Source organism: Brachyhypopomus gauderio, chromosome 18 (assembly GCF_052324685.1).
Source record: "Brachyhypopomus gauderio isolate BG-103 chromosome 18, BGAUD_0.2, whole genome shotgun sequence".
Lineage (NCBI taxonomy): Eukaryota > Metazoa > Chordata > Actinopteri > Gymnotiformes > Hypopomidae > Brachyhypopomus > Brachyhypopomus gauderio.
This window is the reverse complement of record NC_135228.1, coordinates 20,919,308-20,931,409: the sequence shown is the minus strand read 5'-3', so window position 1 is coordinate 20,931,409 and position 12,102 is coordinate 20,919,308. Positions and strand designations below refer to the sequence as shown.

The 12,102-nt window shown below is 47.4% G+C and overlaps 1 protein-coding gene across 1 annotated transcript in view; it reads left to right on the top strand.

Annotated features, from left to right (window-relative positions):
- The window catches only part of sfswap (splicing factor SWAP), a 44,205-nt gene that overhangs the window by 14,012 nt on the left and 18,091 nt on the right, over window positions 1-12,102 (top strand). Inside the window, exons 8-11 of the mRNA XM_076979570.1 lie at window positions 1,281-1,554; window positions 1,775-1,951; window positions 2,152-2,250; window positions 3,872-3,969. Of these exons, the coding sequence (XP_076835685.1) occupies window positions 1,281-1,554; window positions 1,775-1,951; window positions 2,152-2,250; window positions 3,872-3,969 (648 nt within the window). The remainder of the gene's footprint in view (window positions 1-1,280; window positions 1,555-1,774; window positions 1,952-2,151; window positions 2,251-3,871; window positions 3,970-12,102) is intronic.

Below are 12,102 nucleotides of genomic sequence, written 5' to 3'. Positions count from 1 at the left end.
ACTGTTCTGCCACAAAGAGAATCAGAACTTCGCTGCGTATGCATCACGTCTTTCTAGCACATCTCCATTGGCACACTGCAGGTTTGCTTCATAGATTTCCTTTCCAACTCTGTTATTGCTGTGGGATACTGAAGTGTGTGTGTGTGTGTGTGTGTGTGTGTGTGTGTGTGTGTGTGTGTGTGTGTGTGTGTGTGGTGATACATGGTGTCTCTGTTCCTCGTTGCCGGCTTCAGCCTCTCTTACTTCAGGGTGAATTGAGTTTCGACCAATAGACATGCAGGTCCACGCTGCATCACACGTTCCTCTCGTCGCCCCACGTCCTGCCCGTCCCACAGGCGAACGCCTTCATCCGCTCCCCCGCTCTGCCCCGCCGGCTCTGGTGGTTCTGGGTGCTGTGAAGCGGGTCGGGTCGGGCAGGGCTCTCCGTCCGGCTTCCTGCAGACTCCTGCTGGGCTTTGTTACCTCGTCAGCCATTATGGCTCTTATTTAGTTTGACTCGACTGTCTTTCTTCCTCTGTCTCTCTGCTCTTCCTTCTTGCACCCGTTTCTCTCGGTTACTCCGTGTTTGTCTCTGCTGAACACTTCTGTGCCCTTTTAAGTTGGAGCTGTTGGAGTTTAGGTTGGAGTCCGTGCTCATTCAGGTGAAGACGTTTGTAGGTCAAGAACACTACGTCTTACCTGATTATTGGCAGAAACCTCTAGTGTTCTTACAGTGACTTGAGGCAGAAACAAGTATGTCTATTTAGGTCTGCAGAACTGGTCTAGTGTAATATGAGTAGATTATGAGTAGTGTGAGGGTCACTGTGTTGCCCTTAATAGACCATTACATTGGACTATATTTGATTATGTAGGTTTTAATCAATACCTTGCCAACTCTCCTGAAATACTTCCTCTTTACAGGGAATAGTAATAAAATGTGTGAAAGTATATTTTCGCACACACTTTTGCTTTCATTTTGCTCTCTCGACAAATTGAATTATTAGGATAGTGAACTAGGCGTAGGTCATTAAAATTTTTAACTTCTATCAGCATTATTTCCCTCTGCTTTGAGGCTGAAGAATCCACTTAGTGTGGAAAGTTCAGTCCTGAATGAATATGTTCTCTTACCCCCTCGACTATACTCCCTCTCACTCAGCACAACTGTCACGTTCAATACCAGCATACACGCTCCCTAAATGAAGATCTGGCCAAGCATAAATACGCATTTGTATTGATGTGATTTCATGTGCCTCGGGTTGTCGGATGTCTAATTCATTCTGCCCGTTTGCCTGTTTTCACAGCTAATGTGGCTACAATGTATTATGGGTATTGTATGCTCCCTGATGGAACCTACTGCCTGGCCCCTCCTCCACCTGGGATTGATGCCAGCGCGTACTACAGCTCACTTCCTGGTGCCATGATGCCCGCCCACTCTGCGTCTGGAGCCCCGCCCCCACCGGGCACGACTCCTCCCCCTGAGCTCATGCCTACGGCCCCATCAGCCCCTGCTGCTGCCCCGCCCCCTGTGCCTGTACCGGTAGCTCACTCTGCCCCTGCCAGTCTACCCACCACCAGGTATGTACCTGACGACCTCTAGCACTTCATCCAACACTCTTCCACTAAGGGTCACTAATACCCCCCCCCCACCATCTCTCTCCCTCTCTTCTGTCTCTCTTCTCGCTTCCATCACTCCTGTCTGTCTCTCTCCCTCTTGGTTTTCCCCTCTATTCCCTCTCCCCTCTCTCTTCCCTCTCTTCTCTTCCCTCTCGACCCCTCTCTCCTCCCCTCTCTTTAGCTCCTATGGTTCTCAGGTTAGCGTTGTTCAGCCTGTTGCCCCAGCTGCCCCTGCTGCCCCGGCCGCCATCATCCCGCCTCCTCCGGACATTCAGCCTGTGATCGACAAGCTGGCCGAGTACGTGGCCAGAAACGGCCTCAAGTTTGAGAGCAGCGTGCGTGCAAAGAACGACCCACGGTGAGAAGCACGGTCCACCCCGTAACCCCTCCTCCATCCATAAAGCAACCACACTCCTGTCACAGAGATGGTCAGAGTCGTAACTGTGTGTGTGTGTGTGTGTGTGTGTGTGTGTGTGTGTGTGTGTGTGTGTGTGTGTGTGTGTGTGTGTGTGTGTGTGTGTGTGTGTGTGTGTGTGTGTGTGGTGTGCCCCCACCAAGGTTTGACTTCCTTCAGTCCTGGCACCAGTACAACACTTACTATGAATTCAAAAAGCACTACTTCATGCAGAAAGAAGGCGTGAACCCGACAGAGGTAACGTCCCTTTCATAATCTCTGTCCCCTTTACTCACTCCCTACTGCCTCCGCTGTCCTCCTCGCTCCCTCTCCGTTAAGAGCTCCTCACACAGACATGACAAAGGCTGCCCACTCAGCCTGGCTTTCTGCGCCTGCCGTGTGACGGGACAGAATTGCAGGGCTTTTCTGGGGACAGGCGACAAAATGGCTTTTCCTATCTCCCATCGTAGCGTGTGGCGCTAACAACAATGCAGGCCTGCTGTCTCCATCGTGATGTCTGCGGCTCTAGAGAGGAATACTGATCACTAACGGCCCCTGCATGTCACATCCAGTTACGCTCCGCGTATACGGTTGGGTCATATTGAAGGATATATTAAAATGCACAGCACGATGCAGTATAATCGACTTTATTATAACGTTTTGTAACGTTAAAGTTGTTTTGCAGTCTCGCAAATGTAGTCTCGTAAACGCAAAAAAAATCTTGACAGCTAAATGCATAACAAGTCCACCAATTAACATTTTATACTACACGTAGTGTTTTTCTGTACAGATCGACCAGCACAACGCGCACGCACATTCATTTATTCAAATATACATATTTATACATTTAGTGTATAATTGCGCTCGCCGCACTAGCCTGCTGTCTTTATTTAGCGAAACCGATTGTGACATGGATGAGTTGTGTGTGTCTGGGGCTGTAAAATATCAGTGCGAGGGATTAACATCACGTTCACTGTGCAAAACATGAAGGTGCTAGAAAAACGTGTTACATTCAAGTCTTTTCACACTCATGGTGAGCCTGCCAGGAAGCGGTGGTCTATATTCTGACCCACTATTTCTGGGCAAATTTAACGAATCTATTGAACCCGGCTCCAAGTTCACTGGTAATGCAACCGCACCGAGCTGTAGCAGCTGTACAACATTCAGTGTGTGATACAGCGCTGCATTACACTCTGACTCACTGGGATAAAATAAATATGTCACTAATCCAGGTTCTGCCTCCAAAAGAAACGGATGTAATTCTGAACCTTGTTGCTATCACTATGTAAATTCCACAATGAAGATGCATCTATTATAACATCTTATAATTTCTAATGTCTAAATGAATCTTCCGTACTGCTCCACACGTCTATGATTTATTGAACCTTCTACTGGTTGGTGACCTGTGGTGGGTCCACCATTGTGTGATGGTTTTCTAAGATGGTGGAGAGGGAGATTATCCAGGTGTTTTGGGGTTGTTCACCGTGACTTCACACGCCCGGACACTCAGGAACAGTGGTCATCAGCATACAAAATGACTCTCCTTTTCCTCACACTAGAGGACGTGACCGTGTAGGACACAGGGAACTATGTCCATGGAGTTCAGAGGTCAGGGAACTATGCTGAAATTGTGAAAACGGGTAAAGTGTGTCTTTATTAAATGTGAATCGTGCTGTTTTGCCTGAACCATGGATGGCCACAACTAGCTGCTTGTTATGCTCCAAGGTTTGGTAAGCTAGTCAAAATGTACTGTTCAGGTTTCTTCCATTTTGAATACCCTCACGCAGGAGTAAACTGCTACTTGGTTATACGTAGATTTATCTACTCTAAGGCAGCCATCTCCTTCCCTGTGCCCCATGTCACATGCCTACGCCCATTCTACAGGCTGGATGTGGTGGGTCTGCATGTGGTGGGTCTTGATGTGGTGGGTCTGGGTGTGGGCGGGTCTGGGTGTGGGCGGGTCTGGGTGTGGGCGGGTCTGGGTGTGGGCGGGTCTAGATGTGATGGGTATCCCCGTGTCCCTTGCCTTTGTGAAGACGCTCGTGTGGCAGAAATCTTCGGTTTATGTGCATGTGGTGTTCATCAGGAGCAGAGATGCTGTTTGATACACCGGCAGCCCCACACTGACACCTGTAGCTAAACTAGCTGTCAGACGTACAGCATTTGCATCTATTTGTGTTCTGTGTTGGACTCGCTAGCAATATTCATACGTACCTGGTGCAGCACCATTGACGGGCTGGTTTCCGTCAGCCCTTTATCAGTCGTGTGTCTCCAGGAGAGGCATGCATCATGGTCTTCTAACAAATTAGTCTCCAGTGCTTTGAGTGTTTATGTTAGCATGTCCTTGTCAGTGTGTGGGAAGATTTGTTGGTCTAAACTCCGTATGGAAACATGGCGTTTGAGCGACATCATGGCTCCATTCCATCAGCAAGCTTCAGCTCTTTGAGTCGCACTGGCGCAGTTGAATTATTTATGAAAAGAAACACAGCCAATGTTATATATTTATTTATTTGATATTGAAAATAATCTCTCCCACCTCCCTAAAAGGGGAATTTGAAATGGAGCCTAATGAAAGCTCACTGCTGCGTTCTGGACGCCATCATCTAACGAGCGGAGAGGCCCACAGGCCCCTCCCACACGCTCCGCCCTCCTGACTTTTGAGTTCGACGATCTTGAGAGAGGCATTTTGCCCGCAATGACGATTGTGACATTATAAATCCATTACGGTGTGTCCACTGGCCAGTCCCTCTTCATTAGTGAGCTGCAGTTGCCCAGTCATTCTTAATGGATGGAGACTTAAGATGAACTTAAAATGTGTGGCACTAGATTATAAAACCTTTTATTAAGGGTTAAGTGAGACAGATGAGGAGAGATTCATAAAACTAGCTGCTTTAAGTGCGCTTAGAGCCTCATTTATATTCTTTGCAAATAACCAGAGTTAATAGCATTTACAGTAAACAAATGAACAATTTGGAAAGGAAGACGCCATGGGATCTTGTTGCTTGGTTGTTTTGAGAACAAACAAACCTGTCCCTTGTAGGCATGATTGTTCTGTCTGCCTGGTTCTGAAGATGCCGTGTAGGATTGATCTCTCATGGATTCTGCGTTTGACTTTACACTAATGTGGCCCCTCTTAGGTCCTGATTGATTTTCATCTATTAGAGTCAGAAATGTTCGCCAAATTGAAAAAGAAAATGCAATCATTTATGATTAGAAGTAAATCAACTTTGGAACTTTGCGGGTCAGTGATGGCGGTGTTTATGGGCTCGGTGTTTATGGGCTCGGTGTTTATGGGCTCGGTGTTTATGGGCTCGGTGTTTATCGGGGCAGTGTTTATCAGCGCAGTGTTGATCGGTGCGGTGTGGTAATTGTGATTATGGCGTGTACATTGTCATAATGAGTGAGAGAAGGTGTGTGTGGATGTGCGAGTGAGTATGGGTGTGCCAGTGTGTTTGTGTGCACTCTACCTGCTACATCATGAGGGACAGCCCACCTAAACACAAGACACACATCTCTTTATTTATTAGTCGTGTGTGTGTGTGTGTGTGTGTGTGTGTGTGTGTGTGTGTGTGTGTGTGTGTATAATGTGGAGCACTCTGCTTGCTCACCTGCACACCATTCTTTTATATCACAGCCTAAAGGCAGATTAAGCAGGATGGATTTTAAATGGAAACCGGAACACACACACTCTCTCTCGCCATCTCTCTCTCTCTCTCTCTCTCTCTCTCGCCATCTCTCTCTCTCTCTCTCTCTCTCTCTCTCTCGCCATCTCTCTCTCTCTCTCTCTCTCGCCCTCTCTCTCTCGCCATCCTCTCTCTCTCTCTCTCTCTCTCTCTCACACACACACACACACACGACTAATAAATAAAGAAATGTGTGTCTTGTGTTTAGGTGGGCTACCTGGTGTGGGCTACCTGCTGTCCCTCATGATGTAGCAGGTAGATTGTACGTCTGACTAAAACACAGATCCCTTTCTTTTCACCCAACACACTCGACAGTTTGTCAATATTAGATGAACAGAGAAAGCTGTAGTGGTATCATCTCAAAATTTTGTACATTTAGTGTATTTGGCTGAAAATGTTATATTCAGTCAAAGTTTTATTGTTGCATGGCGGGCACAGTTTCTGCTCTCCAGACCACAAGTCTTGTCAGGCGGTGGCGTGGCAAGGTTGTACTGAGTCAGTACTTTGAGTCTGAGTCAGTACTTTGTCAGCACGCGTCTGCGTTTCATATCAGTCATGGTGAGCAGGTACAGTGTGCTGTCGTTTTTGGCTCTGGGTAGAACTGAACTGAGCAGAACTTTGGTTTCTGAGTCATGAAGAGTGAGCCCAGGTGATTCAGAGCTCTATAAAAGGGAGGCCAATTTATTGATACAAATAATGAATAAAGTTTGACACAAAAAAAAAACCTTCCTTTTTCCCAGGAGTGTGGAGTGACTCAAGGCTGCTCCTTAGACCTTCTTTATACCACAGACAGCCTTTCACTCTCAAGACCGGTGAATTTATCAAAAGCTTTTTTTGACATCTGTGAAACATGCAGATATTTAGTTTTTGTTGTTTTTGCAAACACTCGGAGAGAGAGAGAGAGAGAGAGAGAGAGAGAGAGAGAGAGAGAGAGAGAGAGAGAGGGAGAGAGAGAGAGAGAGAGAGGAAGAGAGAGAGAGAGAGAGAGAGAGAGAGAGAGAGAGGGAGGGGAAGCAAGCAGGAGTGAAAAAAATGAGGCTGATGAAATTAGGATTTACAGAAGTGAAGAGAAGGAAATGAAGAGTAAAGGGGAGAGGAAGGAAAATTGTGGAGTATTAGAGGGAAAATTGGAAGAAATGGACCATTCTCTTCAGCGGAGCGGCGACAGACATGTCTGCTTTTGATTTGTTGCCTCTCCCTGTAATTTCTCTTTCCGAGGCAGGGGTGCATTATCCCATCCAGCCCCACCACTCTGGGTAATTTCCTCACCTGTCCAGGGGCTTTGAGGTCTAATCTGTGCAATTTTCTAATTCATTTTCTATGTCTCAAAACTTTAATTAGGCATCAGGCTCGATTAAGCACTGTGTCAACACCGAGGTGATGTTTTTGGCTGTCTAATTCTCCAGGTATTTCATGCTTTCTCTTAGGTTTGCTTTGAGTTCTCTTCGTGAGGGACGTGTCTCTCTCCTGTCCACGTGTCTCTCTCCTGTCCACGTGTCTCTCTCCTGTCCCACGCGTCTCTCTCTCCTGTCCACGCGTCTCTCTCCTGTCCACGCGTCTCTCTCCTGTCCACGCGTCTCTCTCTCCTGTCCACGCGTCTCTCTCCTGTCCACAGCGTCTCTCTCCTGTCCACGCGTCTCTCCTCTGTCCACGTGTCTCTCCTCTGTCCACGTGTCTCTCCTCTCTCTTCATGCATGAACACTCTTAAGAGCTTGACACCCAATTTTTCAGGTGTTTTCACTTACTTGCTCTTTTCCTCCTCCCTCTCTCTCTCTCTCTCTCTCTCTCTCTCTCTCTCTCTCTTCTGAACTCTCTCTCTCCTCTGAACTCTCACTCTCACACACAGCAGCTCAGCTTTTGGGACCTTAAATGACAGTGATGTTATATTCCACATTTAAATATATTTGAATTTTTCTTTGCACAGTGGGGAACGTGTTACGTAAGTTCTCTTACACCATGACAGTAACTTATACAATTTCAAAAGGCTTTTCGTTGTTTCATTTCAGTATCGTGTATCTGCATGCATCCGTTAATATTCCCGCTTTCAGAGTGGCTAATTTCATGGTCTGTGCCACCGTTAACAGGAGTATAAACCAACCTGTCTAGCTCAGTCATATCACTTGCATGTTATAAAATACGTATGTTTGCTGTTCAGTATTTTTTCATCATTCTAATTGCTCGCTCTTTCTAACCACGGAGACCTGATTATTACATCTACAGTTCCTGGAGTTTATCTAGTGTGTAAATGATCCCGTCATTCTCACACGTAATAATGGGGCTACGAGGGGAATTTCCTACAAATGGGCACAGACCGCCAGGTTATAGGGGGAAATGAAGTCCTGAACCCGCTGCATAGCTCTGGCCAATCGGTGACCACAGGAAGTCTGGGCGTGCCCCGGAGAACGCGCTTTTAATGGCCAGATGTCTAATTTGACTGTGGAAGAGCATTAACCAAGCAGTCGTCCTGGAAACGGTGAGGATGTGGACGTGGGCCCTAATGACCCTCCGTAGGGACCGAGTGCCCACCGTCTCGGAAACGACAGAACCGGAGGATCCTGCCACCTGAATATGCCCACCTGGGAGGTTTACTGGGGGCTGTACTGCTGTAGTTAATATTTCGGTAGGACCCCTCACCATTTACGGCCACTGATTCCTGTTTTGCACGTTGCCTTTTACTATCTCAGAGTTTAAGAATCAGCCCCCAAGCTGCGATAGTGTCTGTGTCTGCTTGGGGGGGGCACGTGTTTTGCACGTTGCCCCTACGTCATTTTGATTCAAGATCTTAAGGGCAAGTCGGAGTCTGAAAGTTGTTATCTTGTCCAGCCTATGAAGGAGGCGCAGTGTAGTAGATCTTTTCCCCTTCCTCATGGTTTCCTCTCGAGAGGTCTGTAGTTTTCAGATTTTAAAAGCTGTGTTTTCTGTTTCCCTCAGAGGTTTTACCCCATTCTGCCTAATCCAGCATATTTTTTGTCGCTTGTTTGTTTGTTAGTATTTATGTCTCATTTCTCAAGCTGTTGTGAGGTTCGGCTCAAATGACCGTGCTATTTGCAGTTCAGCAGTTTATTAATTTGTTCTGTTCTTTTTTATATTTGGCCATAAATGGTGCAGAAGTTGAAGCCCCTGAAAAGGACTGAAAGGACATCAGTTGGTCATAAAACGGCATCTAAGAGATCAGTAAATTAATACACCATAACGTCTCGTGGCATTCAAGGACTCTTGAATCCAAGGATTGGGAAACGAAAGCTATGTTAGACCAATTTACATTATAACAATATATTGCATATTTTTATACCAGTGGTTCTCACAGGGCCTATTGCCATGAACGTGAGTTGCAGAGAATCCAAATTATAATTACCGTAATTGTTCTTAATGAATTTCCATTATGCTCCTGTGTGCATTCACCGGTCTTTTCTAAGCGCACACTTGCCAATTCATCATTGATCATTTTTGGGCCATGGGATCACTTTTAGATGGATGCTATTTATTTGACAGACCATTTTCAACAGAGCCTTTCAACAATGTTCAGATATGATGTTGGGCTTTTAAAACCACTGAATGTCCCTGCTGGGTTAAGAGTAACTGCCAGAAACCCCCAGCTAACAGCAGTCTTGGGTTCACAGACTGACCACTGATAGGGTTGGAGGAAAGGCAGTGCAAATGATACACTGCAGTCGACAGACTGCACACTCTAAATGTTAACATGTCAGGTCATTCTAATTAAGCCGTGAGGGTTTTTTTTTTCCGCACTAATAATGTGGCTGTTGTGTCCAGACTCGCATACATTCTTTGTTCTTTTGCCGTATGCAAAGAAGAACAATTTCTAGTTTTCTAAGTAACTTGAACTTTCTAAATATCTTTTATTTTGAGCTGTACGTGAGTAGAGGAAGTGGAACCAGAGGTGGGTGTGTGGTGTGTGTGTGTGTAGGCGGAGAAACGGGTGTGGGGCACTCTGCTTCTCACCACGAGAACATCGCTCGCTCCTTCAGGCCACTCACACACACACACAGATGTTGCTCTGTTTGGCTCACTCGAGTCTACGGCATCGCCTTCCCTTAAAAAACAAAACAATGTAGGGGCGTCAGAATTTTTGCATGTAAAGCAGCAAGAGAGACGTTGTTTGTTGCGATCGATGTGATGCGGCGTCTTTTAGCCCACAGCGAGCGTCAGAAGCTTGAGAGCATCTATTATTGGAATTAGTCCATTCCAGCACTGATGATTGATAAATCTTGCTTAATTATTTATTCGGCCATCTTGCTGTTCGCCTGAAATGAATAAATGACAAGAAAGCTCGGGCGCGTGATGAGGAAAGTGCCCGAGACCGCGATGCCCCGGGGCTACGGTGACTGCTGCGTTTGGGCCCTACAAGGGTCCTGTGGCAAAAGCCCGCCAATTGCCCGTCACAAATGCATATCGGGACGCTTCTCTCCGACTGCAGATTGGCGGGACTTTCCCCCGGAGCTCCGCACCGTGTCCCGTCCTTGGGCCCGAAAGATGTGGGGCATGGAGCCGTGGCTGAACGTTTTCTCCCCCGGTCCGTTTGGGGCTGGCCCGGCGGACCTGTTCAGACCGGCTGTGATGGATCCATGGTGTGTGTTTTGTAGCCCTCGTGTTCCTGTGGGCTCTTTCGCGTTTGCGCTCACCTCCTGTCTACTTTGACGTCCTCCGGATCAGCAGCGTTCGTCTTGGCGCAGCTTGGGTTCATTATCATTTCAGAATTGGAGCTCCCCGCTTCTTCTAGCTGTGCCCGTCTCACCGGGCCTCCTGTCGGTGTTGATCAGCGAACGTTCACACAGTTCCCCTTCCTTAGAACTCGGCCGCGCCAACGTCTCTGTGTCTCGGTGCTCGACTGGCTGGTCTGTCAGTGTTGATATTTGTTCTCGCTCTTGACCTCTAATGTTTCTCCCTCATTGCTCCTGTACACATGCCCTCTCTCTCTCTCTCTCTCTCTCTCTCTCTCTCTCTCTCATCTCTCTCTCTCTCTCTCTCTCTCTCTCTCTCTCTCTCTCTCTCTCTCTCTCTCTCTCTCTCTCTCTCTCTCTCTCTCTCTCTCCTTTTGTTAGCCTTTCAGCCATCTGCCCATCTTTCCACTTTAAAGCCCAGTCAGCCGAGCAGTGTAGGCACTTCTTCTCCGTCTGACCCGGCTACGTGCGGTGCGGTGACCTTTTAAAGAGCCCCACGAGACGGAGAGCATTGTGCACTGGTCCTGGAGCGTGGCTGTGTTCTTCATCCCTCACTGGGTCTGGTTCTCTGTGGAGGTTCTAACACCTCCATGACATTCAGGTTCTTTTTGTTATGAGCTCGACATTATTCCTGCTGAGTATTGGCCTCTCTTCTCTCCTCCTCCCTTCTCTCCTCCTCTCTTATCATCTCTTCTCTCCTCCACTCTTCTATCCTCCTCTCTTATCCTCTCTTCTATCCTCCTCTCTTCTCTCCTCCCCTCTTCTCTTCTCTCCTCCTCTCTTATCATCTCTTCTATCCTCCTCTCTTATCCTCTCTTCTATCTCCTCTCTTCTCTCCTCCCCTCTTCTCTTCTCTCCTCCTCTCTTCTCTCCTCTCTTCTCTTCCTCTCCTCCTCTCTTATCCTCTCTCCTCTTTTCTTCTCTCTTCCTCTCTCCTCTCCTCCTCTCTTATCCTGTCTTCTCTCCTCTTCTCTCTTCTCTCCTACTCTTCTCTTCTCCTCTCTTCTCTCCTCCTCTCCCCTCCTCACATTACTCAAGGCCTCCAGGAAATCTGTTATAATTATTAATGTTATTACTTGCAAAATCTTGGGTGACTAGCTCATCATCCCTGTTTCTCTCATTTTCTTTTTACCTACTCTCAATCTCCCCCCACCCACCACACACACACACACACACACACTCACTCCCTCCCTCCTCTGTCTCACGGCTGACGTAGTCGTGCTTCTCTCTGACTGATGAGATGTGACGGGCACCATCTTTGTTCATCTTCTTCTTTTTATTCCACTTCTTGTTCCTTGTTCCTGGTTCCTGGTTCTCCGCCTCCCGCACGTCTGGGAGATGAATTCCCAGCACTCTTCTCATCTAGCGGGTCCTTGCGTGCCGCAGCTCCGCCGTATCACAGTCACTTTGAAACCGATAAACCTTGGTTTGAGAAGACTGGAGAGGCTCGTGTCCTGACCTGCTCCCTGAAGGTCCCGGTCCCAGATCCAACAACCAACAGTAAAGTTGTAATATGATGATGAGTGAGCGGCTTAATCTCCACAGACCTGGGCCAGCTTGTGTTGTTCCCACCAACAGACTGTGGAATTAAAGGCATCTGCCTCCCGTCCCACCTCAGCGCATATAAAAAGAGTGTGTGTGTGTGTGTGTGTGTGTGTGTGTGTGTGTGTGTGTGTGTGTGTGTGAAGAGCTTACAATAGCCTGGTGCGTTAAGATCCTTGGTCTTTAATGAAATCCCCTTGAATGGCTTCTG